Below are 22146 nucleotides of genomic sequence, written 5' to 3'. Positions count from 1 at the left end.
TTGGTTAAAATTATCACGTGATGATGTCTGCGGGATTTGATTGGATAGTGTCTCTGTCAATATTTGTATGTGAGTGTAAGCTAATGAGGTAGGAGTAAAGCAAACATACAAATGCTATGTCTGATTCGATCAGTAATAAGGTCAAACCGACCCTCATCTCGTTCGTCAAACTTTAACACTGAGTTTATACAAAGATAGACAATTTATACTTTAATATAATACTTGATAGTACGACATTGGACGTTATCTACTGGATATAAACCCTAAAAAGCGATAGCAAGTTGAAGCACCATTTTCAATTTCGTACAAGTGACGTCATGGTGACGTCATGGAGACACACAATCAGGGGTTCGAATGACAGGTAATAATATACTACTAACTTGACAGGTAATGGTAAGACATTGGTCACGTGACAGGTACTGATTTACCTAGTGGTAAGTGTTTTGGTGTGGAAATGAACTGGTTTCAGAGTATCTCAGACGTATTGACGTAGGTAAAGGAGTAAGTAAAAGCATAAGACGGTATTTAGATTTGGTAGACATGGCAATCCTAACACCGAATTAAATTTAATGTGATTAATAAAGGTGGAAAATGGAAGTTTAAAAACTTAATTTACCTAAATTCAGTAATCTCTTTTTGATGCTGCCATGACGATTGAGTAAAGTAGGGCTTTGTTACCCTCACGCTGATTAAATGAGCTTTAATTTCAGTAGAACTATTTTCAATGATTTAATAATATGGTTGGATAACGGAGTTTCGAATATTATGGTTCGGGTCAGTTGGTACTTTTCCATCCCTACTGTTCAGGCGAATAAAGTGAACACAGAATAATCCATATCATCATGATTCATGTCCGTTATGTTTTGATAGCGTCTAGTTGTGATATAATCATAATAACGGTGTTATCATAATGATGGTGATTACAATGAGTTATATTATGAGAATGAAATTATAAACGTTATTCTTCGTAAGCAAAACTTTTAACACAAAGAATTCGCCGGTCTCGTGATGATCACACGATACAATTTCAAAACAACCGAACTGACTCATACAGTATTGGTTTCGAGCCAACACAACATATGTGAGAAAAAAAAGACGGACAGAAAACTCACCAATCTTCGGTCTTTGTCGATCCTCTTGAAACATCGATTCAGGGACAAATTGTGTCGAACAGAGTTCTTCCAGCCTCGATCGCACAGCTGATAATACGGGAATCTGTCAATGATCCAATTATAGATGTCCTTTACGGGAAGCTTCTTTGCAGATGACTCCTCAATCGCCATGAAGATAAGAGTAGCGAAGGAGTAAGGTGGTTTGGCATATTTAGATCTAAAAGATCTGGTTGTTGCAGTGGGCCTAGTTCGGTTGACCAACTTATATGGGTGAGATCTGGGAGCGTAGAGTCGGTTAAACTCGCCGGGCTCCTGTTTTATCAGTCGTCCGTTCACTTTGATAGCCCGTACTTTCATTGCTGGAACGGAGAAATTCTTTTTGGGTGGATGATAAGGCTGCGGTCTCAGCTTGAAGTGGCTCTGCATGGATGAGAATTTGCCACTTGGATTGGCTGTTCTGTGGATAATCTTTTTCGGTGGCGGAGGTTTCGACTGGACCGGCCTACCGCAAACATTGTGCAACAAGTTAGGAGAAACCAACCAGCTCAGCGGTTGCAAATCATCGTCTGTTTTTGAGAGAAGGCTCAGGGGTTTGTTTGGTGGGTGGGGTATGGGTTCTGGTTTTCCTTGGGCTTGTTTACTGGGCGAATACAGTGCTCCGGGGAAGCTCTTTGACAAATCAGCACCAAGAAGTTTCGATGTTGTTCCTTTCTTGATGGTCATATCATCCATTAAAAACTGTAAAGAAATTGGATTTTAAATAAACAAAATTGAGTATAGCGAGAAAATAAGTTGTCGCAAAAACGAGTCGGCAAATGCAGATTAAACGGTATAAGTTATGGTGTGGACACTAATCCCAGCTTGGCGAGGCAAAAAGGGTGCAGCAAAAGAATAGGAATAAACATGGACAAACAGTTCTGAAAATCACATACAGCCTCGTGCATCAAAATCAATAAAATCATCAGCAGAGTGAAGGTGCTGTGATTCACCCATCCAGATAACGAGTACAAGGAAGGACCTGTTCAGCATATTCGGACACTCGAGGTGTAGAGATACTTTTATCCAACGCGAAATACTGAAAGAGTAGAACACCACGGTTATTGATCGTGGCGCGCGATTCGAGTCATTTGTCGAATTGCGAATATCTCTCCTTATATTCAATATTAATCTTTACTTGTTACAATATGCTTTATAGTTTTGATATTTTATCATAAAAAAGTGTTTGTTCTACCAATTAATTTATCAATTTAATTGATGTATACTGTATATAATTGCTGCATTGAATTCTGCATTTGTAACTTGATCGCCGCGCGCACTTTTTGTCATAAAATTTTCCAGTTTTGGCCGGTAATAATTTTATCATAGCATCAATTATGTTTTATTATATATATATTATATAGGTTTACAACCTTGAACCTACTTGTCATACGTTGTATGACCCGCCGCGCACGATAGTGAAACGACCGTCGCGTGGGGGTCACCACGTGATACAAAAACCTACCAGGACCCGGACGCGCGCCGAGTTGGACGCTGTTGGAACCCTGTTCTTGGGTTAATTGAATAACAAAACTACTACTCTGATGATGATGTTCTTCTTACTATATGAGGGACTTCTGAATGATGAGGACTTCAACTAAACTGGAACTGATAACTATAATAAAAAAACCCACTCTTTCCACGTCACAGAACACAGATAGTATCTGTCGACTGGAATCTGTGGGATCACTAAAACAACGTCACTCCTAGCTCCCTTCTGCTACGCTAGAGTCTGGAGTCGACAACGTCAGTCCTCTCCCTTCTGCTACGCTAGAGTCTGGAGTCAACTAAACACTGGACACTCCTCTCTCTTCTGTTACTTCAACTAGAGTCTGGAGTCGAGCCTTGTCTGCCTTCTGGAGTCCTTTTACCCCAACACTGTATATACAATCACTGGAACTAAACCTTTGCTCAAATTATTTGTTATATAGTAGTGTTGAAAGTATTAAAACGGTCCAATAAAATAATATATGGAACAAATATTTTACGAGTATCACCCGTTGAATTATGTTTAATTAATTGATTAAATTAAATTAACTGAGCTACGCCAACTTTGTTTTTTATCAATATGTATATTATTGTTATAGTTTTGATATAATACATAATAGATACGATCCCGTCATATCACTTCAAAGTAATCATATATAATAATACGCGCGGCGACGTCTTCAGTATTCCAACTTAAATAATTTGTTAAGATTATTATCATTATATCATGTCAGCATATTGATTCACGATGTCAATCCTTCGCATCTCGCCGATCTGCATACGAGTGCAGCTGTGGTTGCGAGAAGAATTATTTGATGCGAGGCGCGACCCAGTAGTGCATCGCGCTACAAGTCAGCATACTGAAACAAAAAATTTTTATTTTAGTAGTTAGGTAATGATGTTTTCAGACTTAAGAAATCATATAATCAATGTTATCAAAATAAATATTTTTTAATCTGTACGAATGTATCAAATTAAGCTTTGCACTAATTGCTAATGATATAAGTAATTGCTGTTGCGACGGAAAATAATATTGACGGATGTTACCAGTTACTCGTCTAAATTTCTTCGAAGTAGCGCACCCGATCATGGCAAGTGCTACGAAGTAGCGCGCGCCGGGCCAGACCATTAACAATGGTCAAAAAACAATACAATGTAATATTATATATTATATTTATCATTGTTATTCCTGCAAAACGCACGGTACTTCAAAATATAAATTATCGAATGATACTCGAACATTTTAATCTGCGGCCGCCTTACTGGGCCGCGCTCAGCCTGTCATTCCGCCTAATCTCTATTCTAATCTCTTCAATGTTGTTTACCAACATTAAAGCCTGGGGTCCTCAGGTAACGGCCGCCCAACTCAGCACATCGCACAGGCGTCAGTAGTGAGTAAACCTACAATGAGGCGCGCTGCTTTGTTATCGAAATCATGTGAATCGAGCGCTATCCCAATCGACCCTGACTTTATATTCAACCCATAATAGCATGAGGTAAAAGGCTCGGCTACTAATGTTTCCAGACTCCAATGTATGATTTTGGAGTCGTCTGCAGAGAAATTTGTTTCACTAAAATGCCCCATGATTGCAGTATGCTTGAATTTTTGACCTTTGGCTCTTTGAAGTCATATTCTGAGCATTAAACAATTAGGTAGAGCTTGTGTCCCCTTTAATTGACTTAATCATTTTGAATAGGCTTGAACCAGAGCCTCTCTAAGAAACATCCACATCCCGAAGTACGCACTAACACTTGTTTGAGATCAAATCTTCAAGGCGCGGCGACTACTCGGGGACTATACCTTTTCAAGCTCATCTACGTATCCTTCAATATCATCCCTCAGAAGCTACGAGCTATGAGGTCTCCTAAGTTTGTTTATGTAAATTTTATGGATAATTTATTGTAGCTTTTATATTGTGTAAAGTTTTACGAACGTAATGATCCCAGGTGGGACTCCCAACCCGCTGCTTCGGCGGGTAGTTGATACACCTTCCACAAGCAAGAGCAACTTTGTTCTACTTGCTGTGAGGTGTCTCAGCTACATGAGACCCAGTACCTATAGTTTACAGCAAAACCTGAAAATCTTTTGTGATCGGAGCATGATATTATCTGGAGCCCTTCATTGAACGATTTAAGTAAACATGCACAGCCATTTTTATCCTCTTATTTACTGTATGTAAAAAGTACAGTTCCGTTGACTTTAAAACCGATTGGGTTGAACTCAATGAAACAATAAGTTTGGTGGTGATTAGAATCGGACCACTCTGGGTAGGATCATACACGTTGATTTCGGTTTTTACAACTAGGGTTAAAGTCAATTGGATGTACCTTAATGCTAGCCGTAACTTTAACCCCACATGTAACCCCAAACAGCCGAATCTTCATTAAACTTAACTGGCATGTCACATGACAAAAACAGTTTTTGCTCTTAACTCGTCAGGGAAGCATAAGTTTTCCATGTTTAGCTCAAAGGCTAGACCATAAACTGTGCAGCTTTAAAAGTCCATTAAAGTCCATTAAATTATAAAATTTGTATTAAATATTGTCTTAGGATGAATGTATTGGTGGACTTACCTCAACCCTTTGTTTAGAGACATATTGTTCTTGTAAAGTTTGCTTTGGATGAGACACCATCTAAAACCATCAAGCAAACTGATTGTCCCTCATTCTCTGAGAGTCCCTTGTAAGGCATGATTATATCTATTTCCATAATTTGTTTCTGTGCACACTAAAGTTGTATCTTAATGCACACCTTAGCATAGACTGTTTGTTTTGTCCAAAAGCATCCATAAGATTCTCTTTCAGACATAATAACTTATTTGTAAGGCTCATTTTATCTTAGATTTGTATCTGGTTGTTATTTCGCATTCCAAGAGCTTTATCAACTGTCCACATAATGATACACTCAGTATAATTATATTACGTAAGTGTCATGATTTTATTGTCGAAATTTTACCAAAATGAAACAGACCCACCCTTCATGTTCATACTGTGCTGTGTTGGATTGATTGTACTTACTATTCAGGCTTTTTTCAAAAATCAATATTTCTATTTTGCTAATCTCCATGTATCTCATTATTTTACTTGGCTTTTAAAATCTCACTTACAATACTAAATAGGTGCATGCAGATCCAGTGGAAAGAAAACAGACTATAAGTGAGCGAACTGTGTCGTTGTGAGAAGATGAATAAACAACCAACCAACCCAAAATATTTAAGATGGTCCATGTATTTCTTCAATTCTCTATATTTTGTAAGTATCTGACATATTTTTCAGCATGAGTGAAATTACATGCACATCACAGGCAGAGTGCAATATATGCCGTCATTGATTTCATCTTCTGTCACTTATGAATATGTTTAAAATCAATTATGTTAAATTACTAATTGAATATAATATTACCTCGGACTTTTTAATTTGGGTGCTTTACATATTCTTAATTTTGTTGGTGTACGTAGGTAAGAAATTTAGATTTTATTACAACATCATAATCCTAAATATAAGATGTGTTATAATTCCCTCCGGTTCAGTTTGTAGCAGTAACGATCTGGACACTAGCAATCTGGACAGTCTACAGTATGAGATACCTGGCTGTGGTTGAAGAGTACTACGCACTCTTTGTTGCCATAGGGATGGCAACTATTGGGACGCTAATTTTTGCAGCTGGTAAATTTGCTCAAGTTTTCAGTTTATTTTACACAATTGCTGAATTTACATTTAGACATAATTATAATATCAATACATAATCTGGTATCAAATTCTAATTCACGGTTTTTGTGTTGTAATCGATTTTGCAGGTGTTATCGCTTGTTGCGGAGCTTTTTGGGAAAACAAATCTGTGCTTTATTCGGTCTGTACTTGGAAGCAGCCACAACAAGCATATTTAAATTCTAAAAACATTCATCAATAATTTTGAGGCTATCATACTTTAAATAAATCCCCCGAAATGCAGTAAAACAATGAGCCGAATTACAACTCTACTTTCACAATTCACATGACAATATAGTATTCTCACATCATCAGTACTTCAAATTATTTTAAAACCACTGAACATTATTAACCGTTTGTATTATACCCACACATATCTGAATTCCGATCGTGTTTGGTAAATATTAAAGATTATTGACAGACAAAGGCCGAAGCGACGAGTATTCAATTTCACTTTTATTTGTTATCATATCTAAGTCATGGATATTAGATATTTCAAATAGGTTTAATTATGCGGGGTTTTCTCAATTCTGAGGAAACTATGTGCATAAAACATGTCTAAATGCGACGTCTTAAATTCTGAGGAAAATCGGTCGATTATATAAAACGGTTGTAATGCTTTAACCGTAAAATCCACAACCGAACCCAACTCCTCCAGAATCCTAGTACAATTAAGTAACTGTCAGCGGGAAATCTCACCAATCATCTCTCCTACAAAACGGTTTCCGAATATCGGTGTGTTCGAGTCACGTGACTGTTTCTGGTCACGTGGTGAGTTCCAGTCATATTGTACACTTGTATAAGATCCTGTCACTACATATCGCAGCATTTGAGCAGCATCAGATTACACAGCGTGCACACCTTCTGTATGTATTACACGTGTATATTATATATAATATATACACAGTTAATACACTATACCGTCCATAACCTGTGGATATATACACGGTATGTAATATACTGTATGTTATACACCAGGATATATTGTACACAGTGTATACACTGGTATATATACAGACTGTATAAACTTAGCAGTCGACTATATTTACAGTCGGCAATATATTTGTCTTTAATAATTGGTGGTAGGAATATATTATATAATGTCAGTGTATACATACTGAGTGAGTGTATGTATACTATACATACTGAGTGTATGTATACATACTGATTACTGAGTGTTCATACACTATACATACACTCTGTTTGGCCATGGTTTACATACATTCTAAGCATTTTGCAATACACTTGGGATTAAACATTCGTCAATATATACATAGTATACATTCTTGTGCACACACAACTGCAGTATGAACAGTGAACACAGTAAATGTAATTTATACATTTCACACACACAGTACATTTCGTGTACAATAACACTGTAAAGGAGATTGTTACAAAGTGATTTATTTCAGTTTATCGGTGTAATGTGGGTGATACTGTTGTTGGAGATAGCGCTGTCTATCTGGATCTTCTACAGTATCGAGCCTGTGAGTATATAACTTATATTATATACGTATATCAACTTTTCTAGTATATAATACGTATTACCTATACGATATGTACATAGCTTCTAAAACGTAGCAATTAAGCTGAATATTTTAAATTACTGATTTGGGAAGATTTACGTCAAACATAATCGTCAAAAACTTTAACCTTTAAATACAATATCAATCTCTGTTAAGTTACAAAGCTTTCAAGTACTGGTGTTTTGATTAAGATACACCGTGTATATTGTATATTGTAGAGGATACCAGTATCTATTAAGATTATTTCCCTACAATATAAAAGTTAGCAAATAACTGAACTGAATTTTATATTTTTTAGGTTCACTTTAACCACTTGTTTTCAGATAAAACAATCTGTTCGCCCTGCTCTATTTGAACTCATGAGAACTTACGAAGAAACACAGGGAAACATGCAGTTCGACAAAATACAGTACAATGTAAGATATTATTATTAAACGGGCTGTGCAGATATTTTACCAATATCTGTGTTTGTTCCGAGAAGCGGTTATTTATTTCATGGCTACTTTCTGGCTCAGTTTCAGGTTAAAAGTTTGAGCTCCAGTTGTACATAACATATGAAGCTTCCTACTTCGTAGACTGCCGACTAGACTGCTGTGATTTGTGTTATGGTTATGAGCACTGCCACTCAACATAATATTATGCACTACACTCGTGAATTATGATAATTTGTCGGAGAGAAATAATCACAATGATGGAACTAATCGTTATACGTTTCTGATTACTAATTACTAATTATAAGTTTAACTACTAATTATACTACTAATTACTAATTAGAGTTTTTAGTGTACTGCTCTGATGATCTAACCAAACTTCTTATCACACTGAAATTACCTGTACTCGTGTTGATGTTCCTAGTACCGAGAATGTTTCTACCTTAATTCTGGAATGTTCCAAGTGTTGATGTTTCTGTCCTAGAAATGTTGATAGTTTTGGTTTCGCTTTCGTCATTCCAAACATGTACATTGTACAATTCTTACGAAGATGACATTTTGTCTGTGATAAATAAAATATGTAGCTACTGGTAATATAAGTACGCAACTTATTAAATCATCACAAAATGCTAATAAAATAAGGGTGATGTTGCCCTGAGTATACGTCAGACAAAATATTATTATGATCTCAGAGTATTCTTAAGAAAAACCAAATTTTCACATCCACAGAATGCAAACGGAGAAAATGTATTTTATATTATATATGTGTGGTGGTGACCGGTCCCCTAATTAAATTTAGAAGTAGCTAAACTGTGAGCGTAAATACGGGTGGTACCTGAAATAGGTATACTCCAGGGACAAAAGGATTTCGCGATTATTTTGGCCAAAATTCGCGATACTGCGATTTTTAACAGATTATACATTAAACTATACATAAACTTTGTCGTAAATAATGGGAAAAATCGCGATTCCGTACATGCCGCGATTTCCTATATATATATTTAATAGGTATACACTGATATAAGTCTAATTTTATCATCTCCATTCTACAAGCTAATTATTATACACAATACTAGAATAATTAATTAACTAATTAATTAATTAATCTTCTTTAGTACGAGTGTTGCGGGGTAGATAACCACCTAGACTGGGTGAACACTACATGGGGACAAGAACACGTGGGTTTGTTGCCAGGATCCTGCTGTCACACCATGTTACAAACTTGTGACATTTCCACTACCAACTTCGCTCAAACTGTGAGTTGTAACACATGTCTACTATCGCTTGTGTCTTGTGACACCACTTCACTAGATTTGACTTATACGACTTGAAACTTCTCAAATCATGTGGTATGATTCTCCAGAATCTGTGTTGATTGACTCTATATTAGCGATCTAATTAATATGCCCACATTGAAAAGAGGAACGTCAATAAAAACAAGTCTCAACTCACACGTATGTTTTATTACAGGGTTGCTACGAGTACGTGATGAATTACGTTGATTTCACTTACAGTGTGGATATGACCATACTGCTCTTCAGCGGGTTTGCGCAGGTAACTATATTTTAGAAACTGTTAATTTAACAGGGTGTCCTCGAGTAGACTTACGTTTATAAATTATGTTTATTAATTATGTTTATTAATTATGTTTATAGCGCATTACTTTTATAGCACTTCTTCACTGGTATACTACTATAAAGAGATTTATTGTATTGTACTCATATTTCGACAAATAGATAATTTGCCTACTAATTATTTTAGTGGATATCTGGACGACTGTGGTTATCAAGTTTTCTTTCATCTTTAATGCAATTTAATATCCTTTTATCTATTCATAAATTTGATAAGTCAATGGCTTAGCACAGTTTGAGCTGCTGTTGTTAAATAGATACTTTAATCATTAATAAATAATTTCAATTTCAAGAATACTTTTATTTCTGACCATAATTAACAATTATCGGCTTTTTCATTGTCAACAATTAGCAGAAATTAAAATCTAATTAAATTCTCAGGTTGTGGGTATAAGCTTGTCTTACACATTAACTCGACTAATCAGAGAGTATGAAGTTGCCAAAGACGACAAGTAACTCATCAGATAAATACAACAACAATGGATTCCATACAATACGATGATCCACATTCCATATGCATACTAACAATTTGTTGAAATTAGTAAATCTTGTGCCGGCACAGAATTAAAAAAATTAAAATGCCGTTTTGGTTTGTTTCTGATCTTTTTTTCGTTAAACATTGATTATTTGAATTGTCGTTTTGATTTTTAGCTAAGTTTGGTATAAGTATCAAAAGATCATATTTTATACATTCAAATATGAAATACTGAAATATATGTATTACAATTTCTAATGAGTAAAATAAGGTATATTGTTCAGCTAATCGTGTTTTCATAAGGGTCCATGTATTATTAAAACAATATTTTACAGCACAATCAAACAATAGCAACTCAATATCCAAAAGATAACGCAGCAAATGCAGATAAGGATCTTTATTGAAGATATTTGAATAAGTAAAAGCTTGAATGATCTGCAGGCCGGAAGTTTTTGCTCTTTGTACTTGGTCCTAGTCCGTGATTTGTTCTCCACTAGATGCTTATAATATAATACAGATTTGTTCATGTTTGTGTCATTATTATTTGCTTGTGTCATTATTAGGGGGGGGGGGGGGGGGGGTCCAAGGGGAACTTTGGGGAACTTTGGGAAAGTCCCCCAAGATTTCTGAAGTTCCCCAAAAAAAAGTTCCCCAAAACTCCCCAAAGTTCCCCAAAATTCCCCAAAATTATTCAAAATTATTCAAAATTATTCAAAATTTCTCTAATATACATTAATACCCATTAATGTTAACATGTATGTTATTATAAGGTATAATCTTAACTTACTTGTTGATACTTGCAGCATGATCATTTTTTTGGCATGTTAATTTTTTTGGGGAACTTTGGGGAACTTTGGGGAATTTTGGGGGACTTTCTGAAGTTCCCCAAAAAAAAGTTCCCCAAAATTCCCCAAAATTATTTGTTTCATTGATAATTTTTTGGGGAACTTTGGGAAAGTCCCCCAGGTTTCCTGAAGTTCCCCAAAAAAAAGTTCTCCAAAACTCCCCAAAGTTCCCCTTGGACCCCCCCCCCCCTTATTATTTGATATTTTAAACAATGGTAAGACATGTCTAGACATCCTGATATAATACTGGCCAGTTATTTAATCTCATGGGAACCTTTGCATGGTAGAGCACAGCAAGGCTGACCTAGACAAAGCTATTTGTCTATGCTACTCAAAGAGGCGTGGTGAAAAGTTATTTTGACACCTGACAGCGATATTGGACAAGCACTATCTGGACAAGCACTGTTTTTACCTCTTAAACTTTACCAAAATACAAAAGTTTGTCCAAAATTAAAGAACGATTCCAGAAAGTTGTATTGGGTAACTGAGAGTTCCCAAAAAATGTTGCCCTACTCCAAAATCTTTGGGTTGCTCTTCGCGTTTCCATGGTTACGGCCTACCGAGACGGCGCATGGACCCATAAATGCCATAACATGAGAACTATAGCACCTAGACAATCGAATAATAGCTTAAAAGATGCAAAATGTGAATGTTTATATTCATCTTATTGATCAACTATGTGTCTAAAATATTTATTTAAAAGGTTATAGCGAAAAAAAGTATAATATATACTAAGCTTATTATTTTTTGGTTACGTTCCAAATCAGACAACAAGTTATTTATGTTTTACACTTAGTTAATGTGGTTATACAACTTAAAAAAGCGATCAATTTACTATTCTCTCGATATATTCGGCAACACGATTTGATATCTCCGCGATAGCACCGCGTCATTTCTATAACGCGTGATTCTGGAATCAATCGTATCTACTTCACTTGTTATTCTAGCAAACTTGTTATTTTAGCAAACATTTTCAGCAAATCTCCACTCACACTTCACAGGTTCAAAATTATCATAACTGGCATTACATGTCACGAAAAATGACTAATTGAGTACAGAAACTAATCATCCAATTAGCCCAACTAACCACTCTCCCACTTATAGGTGGTAGGGATGTCCTATAACCACAACCAGGTTGATTACAATGAGAACCAGCCGAGTGCACCCCCTCCCCGTACTGTGTCCCTGATGGACGTCTCCCCCCAACCCCCTGATAAGCCCCTTCCTCCCATGCCTCCTGGTCATAACAAGGAGAAGAGCAAGTTTTTCACATACTTCCTCAAGAAACCTGGTGAGGGAATTATGCTTTTTAAACTATAATCATAATCCTTACGATCTCCTCAATTTAATTAATTAATGTAGTCAAAGGTTAGGTCAAAACTTATAAACTGTATTTGTCCCCGGTCAAATAAAAAACAAAGTGAAATGAAAATTGAACACAGAGTTTACGTAAATATACGTAATTATATGTATATAATTTAAACGTATATGTATATAATTACGTATATTTACGTAAATAACTTGTTTTCTCCACAGGTCGTAATAAGATAGAGATTTCCAGCCCACAAGACTTTTCACATCAAATGCACGTAGGATTTGACCAAGAATCTGGAGAATTTGTTGTAAGTTTATGTCTCATCCTTTCTTCTACCAAAATTTTAAAAATTTGGTATAATAAATTATCTTTTTGTCTGAAACTAGAATATTCTAAGAATTTAGTTACGCCTTTTTATTGTTAATTAAGTATGATGATTTATATCAATCCCATTTGAATAACATTGCCATCTTGGAATTTTTTCCATTGTCATGAATACAATAAATGTGCTGAAAGTTTCAATCTTTAAACTCTGATTTATTTGAGGTGTTACCTTACAGCGGTTAGTATTTTTACCCGACTTCAACCTTGTTATTCGCCATCCGTTCATAGGATTATTTGAATTTTAAATATCTGAGATTCACTATTTACTTTTCCAGAATTTACCAAAAGAATGGGAAGTTCTTCTCAGTACATCTGCCATCAGTAAAGAAGAAACCAAGAAAAATCCCGAGGTTAGTGAAAATCTGGAGTGTTCCACAGAAATGACGACTTCATGACGTAATGAAGAATGAGATCATTCCATCGTTCATTTTCCTGTAAATTCTTTACATCTCGCCCGTTACACCGTCACCGTCATGTTTTCCGCCACATTCTCGGGTTGGGTCACTGTTAAATGAATATCTACCCTTGTTTGGGTGTGAGAAACGATTAGGTTGCGATCGGTCAACTCTTGCGACTGAGACAGTTTTTGTTATCGGGAAATGAAATGTTATGATCTGTAGATCAAGTGTTATGCTAGTCATATTTTGACTGAGGATAGATCACACGCTGGAGAATTTCTAGTTTAGTTTTGGTAGGAGATTCTGTTGGTGATATATGTACGAGTCAACTCCTGGCCACGATACGGCACATGTAATCACGTGCTGTTTTAATTTAATTCAATTTAATTGTGTCACAAATAAGCTCTCACGACTAAACAATCAGAAACAATCAGATGCATAAATGGGCCCACTTCTTATCTGCCACCCCTAAAATAGCAATACTACAGATAAGATTTTCATTTTACCACTATCTCCATTATTCAGCTACGAAATTTTAATCAAAGACAATTTTAGTACTTAGCAGTCATACACATATATCGTCCAACTCTCATATTCATCACAAATCTTTGACATAATATTTTGATTACACATCAACACACCTAATGAAAGTTTTTTGTTTTGTTTTTTGTTTGTTAACGGACGGGTAATGCGGAGTGCAATTGTAGGCGAGGTCTTACAAGTTCCAAACTAAGCAAGTTTTCGTACAGTTGAGGTTAAGCTACAGTCAAGTTAAAGTTACACGTTTTAGTACAGTACAGTCAAAGTTAAGCTGCTCTACTAGCACACTCGCTAGATAGTTAGTTTTAGATAGTTAAGATTATTAATCAGTTAGTGTAAATTAGTATCAGTCAGGATCTGTTAGCTCACAAAACTGTTAGTTTTCGCGAAGCAGGTCTGACTTTCATATATATTCTTATATACCTTATCATAAACATTTATTTTGATTAATCAATTCACAACGAAATTTAAAAACATCATGAACACAAACGGTGAAGTTAGCAATAGTCAAAAAATTAAAATCAAATGCACGGCCTGTCCGGGCTGGTGTTACTCTAAGTCTAACTTGCGTACTTGTGCATGGTGCGAGGGCCATGTGCATAGGAAATGTTTCCAGGAAACGTTAGGTTGCATCAGATGTTGCGAATCAATGATTCCAGGTTACAATGTAGAGACATTCGATCTCTATGATAAGTTCGACCACCTTCACGCATCACGTCTTAGTTTCAATCCATATGATCGCTCGCACGTAATAAATTCCATCGGCAATAGTTTAGATCAGAATAGTGACATGAACAACGAATACTGGAATGAAATAAGCGAAATCTTAACCAAGTGCAAATATCAAGAACCTAAAAACGTCACAAACTCCGCCAAAGACGAGTTGAAAGTTTTTTCATTAAATATACGATCACTAGCAAAAAACATAACATATCTTAGAGAAGAAATCCACACCTTCTCAAAATGTGATGTGTTATGCTTTAATGAAACTAACTGTAACATTGATAAGCTGCCTAATGGTATTGATGATATCACAATCGAGGGTTTTCACGAACCTGTTATACAAGCACCTTTACGAAAATCGGGGAGAGGAGGTGGGTTAGCAATCTATATAAACAAACGTGTGTGCGATTTTGATAAAATTGAACGTCTTGACTTAGCTCTGGATCCTGAAGACATGAGTGGTGAGTTCCAACTAGTCAAAATTCATAATTGCAAAGGTTTTAACAAAACCAAGGTTATAGTAAATTTATACAGATCACCGTCAAGAGATACAAATAAGTTCATTAGCTTACTCGATCACGTACTTAATAGACTAGATAGACACTCACGCAAACACGTTATGTTTCATGGCGATGCAAATATTGATCTTATTAAATATGACACTGATTCCTCAAGCCAGAACCTCATTGACACACTGGCAAAATATGGTTTTGTTCAAACTGTTTCAAAACCAACACGAGTCACTGACCACAGTGCCACCCTTATTGACCATGTGTACACAAATAATATTGAAAACACATTAAGTAGCAACGTGTTAACACTCGACATCTCCGATCATCTTGCAACGTTGACCACTATAAAGTTACGTGCAGTATCACAAAAGCACACCACACACTCAAATAGGACCGATACCACAAAATACCGTGAAACACGTACTATGAATGAAGCCAGCAATGCTATGTTCAAGGAGCTATTGGAAGGGGAGACGTGGGAGGAAGCGCGGGAATCAGGCAGTGCGAGTGAACAGTATGACAAGTTCTCAGAAATCTACATGAAACATTACAACACTGCATACCCCGTTAAGAGTAATCGTAATCGTCGTGAAAATGAACGGTCTGATCCGAAGCCGTGGATACTTCCATGGCTCGAAACAGCTTGTGCACGTAAACAGCAATTATACCATCTTAATATCACAGAGCCTACTGATGAAAACATAGCTGCATACGATAAAATGAAACTATTTTGCAGTAAACACGTTAACATTGCCAAGGAGCGGTATTACAAAAAACAATTTGAAAAATATCAGGACTGTTCCAAAAAACAATGGGAGATAATCAACGGCCTGCTAAACAGAAAAAGACGGGGATCTGATCAAATCAGATTGAGGGATACTGACGGGACGATCCTGAGTACTAACTCGGCAGTCGCTGAAAAGTTCAATGGCTACTTTTCCAGCATCGCAGCCAACATCAAGTCTCAGATCAGTTCCCGACAGACCTTCGATCCTGGGGGGTTCCAGGAGTATCTGACCGGGTCATGTCCAACGTCTATCTACCTCGAACCTACTGGGCCCACCGAGATTCATAGAATTATTATTGGCCTAAAAAATAAGGCAACTCTCGATTCAAAGATTGAGCCCTTGAAAATAGCCAGCACATGCCAAAATTTTTTATGCGCCTTAGCAAAAGTAGTTAACACATCTTTTGTAGAGGGAGCCTTCCCTAAAGCTTTGAAAACGGCAAAAGTTACACCTATACACAAAGGAGGTTGTAAACTCGACGTAGCGAATTATAGACCTATTTCGCTTCTGGGCTCGTTCTCAAAAATTTATGAAAAACTAATGCACAGACGCGTTTTAGAATTTCTCGACAAGAATAACTCTCTATTCGAGAATCAGTACGGATTCCGACCAGGAAGATCATGTGAGCACGCACTTCTCAATGCTCAGAGCTCTATTCTGCATTCTCTAAATAAGAACCAAATAGCACTTTTATTACTTTTAGACTATAGCAAGGCATTTGACGTCCTAGATCACGCGACATTACTCAGGAAACTTGAGCATTACGGTATTCGTGGCATTGCGTTGAAATGGTTCGAGTCATACCTCAGTGGTCGCAGTCAATTTGTTTCCCTAAACGGCTCCAATTCATCATTAGAATCTATGATATACGGTGTTCCACAAGGGAGCATATTAGGCCCCCTGCTCTTTGTCATATATATCAATGACTTACCAGGAATCAGTAACCTAGCTAAATTTATATTATACGCAGACGACGCAAACATTATTATCACCGGATCAAATGTACAAGACATTATATCCAAAGTAAACCACCTCACTGACGTGTTGATAAAATGGGTTAACTCGAACGGCCTAGCTCTTAATCTGAAGAAGACTTGCTATATGGTATTTTCAAAAAGACGGGTAGATCTATCGTCCCTACAAGTAAGTATCGACAACTCTCCTATAGAACGCAAAACGGAGGCCAGGTTTTTAGGAGTTATCGTCGACGACAAACTAAAATGGGCCAGCCACATCCGAGCCGTCAAAACAAAAATGTCACGGTTTATAGGTATTATGTTCAAAATAAAACGCAAATTACCAATCAAAGCACGCTTACAGATCTTCCAAAGTTTTGTACAATCTCACTTAAATTTCTGTTCACTAGTTTGGGGCTTTGCTGCAAAATCCCATATTGAATCACTGTTCACGAAACAAAAGCAGGGAATACGAGCAGTTATGCCGGGCTACGTGAATTACTATTACAAGGACGGTAAGCTTCCGGATCATACTAAAACTACGTTTAAAGAATACGAAATATTATCTGTACACGGGGTCATCATAAAAAATGCTCTGACTCTGATGCACAAGATAACTTACATGCCTGGCCTTCTGCCGTCGTCGATAAAAGACTTATTTCCTCCCGATATACCAAAGTATGGCACGTCTTATGACGACAATATCGACTGGCTAACAACGTTCTCTCAACCAGATCTACGCGCTAGTGTTCTGTATAAAGGTCCTATATTAGCTATTACCGAGCACAACATTAGTCGCATAACTTGCCCATCTAGCATTTTCTCAATAAGCATATATAAGAAATCAGCGAAGCGTGTAATGATAGAACTACAAAGCTCAGGAAACGATGAAGAATGGCCACCTTTTCTGTTACATAATTTACCCGGGCTACGTAAATCGACAAGATCAGGCACACAACAAATCAACTACCGAGAATAAACTAAGGAATAAATAAAACCAGACGGTTAGCACACTAGTCACTATCAACCATATGCCACTTTTTTCACTGCCCATTCACTGTCATATTAAAAATTATTAGATCCATTCTATGTGGCTAAACTTATTGTATGTTTTCGAAGTTTTTGCTACTTTGAATTACTATAATCGTTTCAATGACAAAAAAAGTAACACGGTTGTTGTGACGTTGATACGGGGGACGATGTTGCGATAATGATGTCTACACTTCCTAACCTTCCTAACAGACCTTGCTTCACATGTTGCAATATTGTAAGCAAGAGTCACTAAATCGGAATTGTGAACTGAGTTGTAATCAGAATTTATTAAAATTCATGAGCCCCGTTCATGATAGGGAAACCTAGTTAGTTGTGTGAAGATATTTAGCAATTCAACTATCAATTTGGATCCCAGCTCTTAATAGGCAGTGTCATGAGTGTCGTGATTATTTAGTAGCAATATACTCGTTAACTCGTGCAGGTGCCACTAATTCGGGACGCTTGATAAAAATGTTCAAGTGATGCAGACTTTAACTTAACAGCTGCTCAAGGATGTTACCATCATGATAAATCTTAAGTTTTTCAAACGATGAGACCGAAGCTTAGATGGAAGGTTAACTGGACCTCGAAATGAAAATTTAATTTTGTTGGGCACTAACCAAAAAATTTAAGAAATTCAGAAAGAAATCTGTTAGTCCAATTAAACAAAACTTGGCGCGCAATATCATGTTCAATCTTTTGGGTATTCCCAACAGTATTCATAATTTAGTATACCGTAGACGACCAAGTTCTAACAATCTCAACTTTTCCATCAGCCAACGTTCAGCAGCTTTGATAACAAGCGAGGTCCCCGGTAACATGACTCAGGGTCAAGGTGGGGTAGTGTGCCCTCTACCCATAAAGAAGAAAAAGGCGTTAACTTTAAAATAGATTATTCTATTTACCCAAATATTTCCGAGTTATGATCAAGTTGCACAGTTCTGATACCTTAAGTCCATTCCACTAACTGTGACTTTCTGGTTTACTAACTCTGAAATTCTTCAGTTTTTATATTTATAAAACACTCCATTAATCAATAACATTCATTTTGCTAACTTCCAGGCAAAGCTCAGCGATTGAAGAAGTTTTATCTTGCTTGCGAACAATTGTTAGTGTCGGTGATCCTAAGACAAAATCACTAAGTTTGGAAATCGGTCAGGGTAAGTTTGTATTTAAAAATAATATGATGTCTGATAAACTTGAAATTATACTCTTTTCAATTAAATTAATTCTATTGGATTCTTATTCTGCACACTTGATTTCACCAAGTCAAGCAGTATTCTAGTACACTCTAATAACCACTGGCCTTAATCACCTATTCTCAGGGCCTCAGGTATGGTATTATACTGGTGTGGAGGTATATCCACAGGGCAGGAAGTCGCTATCAAAATGATGAATCTCAGTCAACAGGTCAGTCATTTGTAATCATTTTAATTTAAATCTTAGAGTTGGATTTTGTTCTGATCCTGATCATCTGCACCAATCGAAACTTGCGACGTGGCCCACAAAAACTTTAAAACGGACACCAGATCACTCGTAGATCAAATTGCATACGTGATCGATAGCTTACCTGTTCTTTTTTCTCAGCTAAAAAAGATCTGATTATAACGAGATCTAGTGATGAAAGAGAACCGCCACTAACATAGTGAACTATTGGACAGTACTTTGGACGGTACTGACGAACGCTGGTGTCGTATGGAATATTTGGAGGTCCGTGTTGTTCGTTTTTCTGACAGTCCTAATATCACACGTATTGTGTGATTATCACACACTCCAACACTCTTCCACACGTCCCATATTATAAGTTCACTCAAGACTTCAATTTCAGTACCACGGTAACCACTGTTTTGAAAGCCTTATTGGAACAAATATTTTTATCGTATCAATTCACATATGTGTTAGGAACTTTTAGACTTGCTGTATTTTAATTTCAGTTTTTATACGTAAAACCTATGTCTACCCTCAGACTTTCTTATTTGTGTCAATGTTTGTGAATTTGGGCGGGACTCGCTATAAAATGATAAACAATTTAAACATGTCTGCTTAATCTTTTTAATCTAATTCCAGGTGGACCCTTAAGGGACGTAGTAACTGAAACGTGTCTGGGACTGAGGTCAGATAGCGCCGTCTCAAGAGAGGTAACATTTCAACTCACACAGTTGAGCAATTTCGACACGCAATATTGAAAAGTACAGATAATATGCGAAATTTGATATGTGAAAGCTGTAAAGGAATAATTTCGCTAAATTTTCATCCCAGGTTGTTACAAGCTCTGGCATTCCTACCAATATCGCAAGTTATACACAGAGATATCAAGAGTGACAACAATCTCTTAGGCATGACTGGTGTGTTAAATTAAGTGAGTTTACTGTTTATTTCTAAGTTTAAGTGGGCACAATTGATGAGGATACTCTAGATCCTTATAGAATTTAAACTGGATGCTACTTTGCAACGAATTTTAATTTCTAATTTTCATTGGTCTGAGTCGGAGGGTAGCATTTCACTGATTTGTAACCACAATTTCAGCGATTTTGGTTTCTGGGCACAAATCACGCAGATCAAAGCAAAAGAAGACAATGGTCGGTACTTTATTGGATGGCACCGGAGGTGGTGACCCGAAAAACAGTACGGTCTAAGGTACGCAAAAGGGGTATCTCGTTAGGTTTGCCCCACATTTTTTTATTCAGCTGTATTTATTATACAGCTATATTTATACAGCTGTTTTGATTTATTGATGTTTTGTTGAAATTTTGGGTGGTGTTTTACTACCGTACTGTGGCACTACTGAGTCACATTCATGTGGTTTACTGCAACGACAAATTAATGCTGCATCGTGCACACGGACATATAAACCAGTTATCTGTTCTAATTACTACACTAATTAACACTGTTTACTAATTACTATACGAACGCTTCCTCTTACAGGTTGATGTGTGGAGTTTGGGCCGTCCTACCTTCATGGGCTATTGAGATGATTAGAGGAGAAAACACCTACTTAATGAGAAACCATGAGGGTAAGATCTATTAATTGAATACTACTGATAATACTATCGGAATATACTGAATTATCTGAAGTACCTGGCATACTATAGATTTCTAAAAATTCGTTACCATTTATCAATTACAATAATAAGATTACATCCTTATCATCGACGATGTTGCTGGATGTTAATTCCTCTCAGTCACTGTAAACCCACCTGTATCAATCTGATTTGCTACTCTTACAGGCGTTGAGTCTCTGATTCGCTATAAACAGTCTCCAAACGGAAACTCGGAGATTTATAACCCTGAGCGTCTATTCTCCGTGTTTAGTGATTTCCTGGCCAAGTGTGGAAATGGATGTCGAAAAACACAAGCGGGGAGTCGCTAGTTAGGGTTCTTTATAAAGTTTGCTCTGATTTTCATGGTTCTGTAATTTCCAGTATCGCCAAATCATGCACGATTTTCTCTTACTGTTTCATTCTTTTCCTCCGGATGTTGATGGGGGTTTGTTTGGTGTATATAATATTTACCTCCTGGAAAACCTTTTTTTCGATGTAGAATAGTCCTATAAAATAAGGCGCACCTGGGGCGAAGAAGCGATTTGTTTAATGTTTTGTAGCGTATGAGCATATGCACGTAGAGGACTCTAATCGGCCGTGAACTGATTGATTTTTTTCAGTGAAAATGTTGCAAGCATCCTTCTTGGTGGAAGGCTGCACATTATTCACAGGTTAGTTCCTTATCACGCGCTAAGAACGCAGCAAACACTAAAAACACTGCTCCCGGGACCCATAATGTCTCGCACAATGGTATGACGTCACGCTACTAGCCGTGACGTCACGTTTTTATTGCAACGGGATTGAATCTCTTTGGATGGACTTGGGTTTACGATTACGTTGATTTGTGTTAACCGCCTTTTTTTGATCATTTGCGATTTTTCGAGGTGAATGTATAGCTTGGTGGTTAGGTATTTTTCAAATCCAGTGCTTCTTTTGATCTTTTTAAACATTCCTCGCGCGCTCTTTCAAAATTAACGCTAGATTTAGGTTTAATATTGCTTTTTCATTTACCTATTTAAAACTCCAAGTTTTTAGGCTGTAAAATATGTATTAAAAATAGCTGAAGTTAATAATTTTTCGCTCAAATGATGCATTTTAATTGTTATAGAATATAATAAGATGTATACATTATCTATTTGAGATGTATATTATACTTTGATGTAAAGATGTGTCATAAATTTTTGCATTGCATAATTTGATCGTAA

At 36.6% G+C, this 22146-nt stretch overlaps 4 protein-coding genes across 4 annotated transcripts in view; 3 read left to right on the top strand and 1 right to left on the bottom strand.

Moving 5' to 3' along the window:
* Positions 1-6668, bottom strand: part of LOC134824968 (forkhead box protein I1-like) — a 35187-nt gene extending 28519 nt beyond the window's left edge. Inside the window, exons 1-2 of the mRNA XM_063837002.1 lie at positions 6663-6668; positions 1113-1850 (exon numbers count right to left, since the gene is read on the bottom strand). Of these exons, the coding sequence (XP_063693072.1) occupies positions 1113-1844 (732 nt within the window). The 5' untranslated portion in view covers positions 1845-1850; positions 6663-6668. The remainder of the gene's footprint in view (positions 1-1112; positions 1851-6662) is intronic.
* LOC134824966 (muskelin-like) overlaps positions 1-22146 on the top strand; it is a 472587-nt gene that overhangs the window by 12101 nt on the left and 438340 nt on the right. The gene's annotated exons all lie outside the window — the stretch shown is intronic.
* On the top strand, positions 6211-10691 carry LOC134824969 (tetraspanin-7-like). Its single transcript, XM_063837003.1, has 6 exons — positions 6211-6302; positions 7757-7831; positions 8194-8286; positions 9417-9557; positions 9772-9855; positions 10314-10691. The coding sequence occupies exons 2-6, from the start codon at positions 7769-7771 to the stop codon at positions 10386-10388; spliced, it is 456 nt and encodes a 151-aa protein (XP_063693073.1). The 5' UTR covers positions 6211-6302; positions 7757-7768; the 3' UTR covers positions 10389-10691.
* On the top strand, positions 12366-20870 carry LOC134824755 (serine/threonine-protein kinase PAK 1-like). Its single transcript, XM_063836729.1, has 4 exons — positions 12366-12543; positions 12789-12874; positions 13227-13301; positions 20826-20870. Exons 1-4 carry the CDS (start codon positions 12366-12368, stop codon positions 20868-20870), a joined length of 384 nt encoding a protein of 127 aa, XP_063692799.1.

The sequence above is a fragment of the Bolinopsis microptera genome, chromosome 13, assembly GCF_026151205.1.
Source record: "Bolinopsis microptera isolate Bmic1 chromosome 13, MBARI_Bmic_1.0, whole genome shotgun sequence".
Lineage (NCBI taxonomy): Eukaryota > Metazoa > Ctenophora > Tentaculata > Lobata > Bolinopsidae > Bolinopsis > Bolinopsis microptera.
The sequence above is the reverse complement of the archived record's forward strand: the minus strand, read 5'-3'. Positions and strand labels throughout refer to the sequence as shown.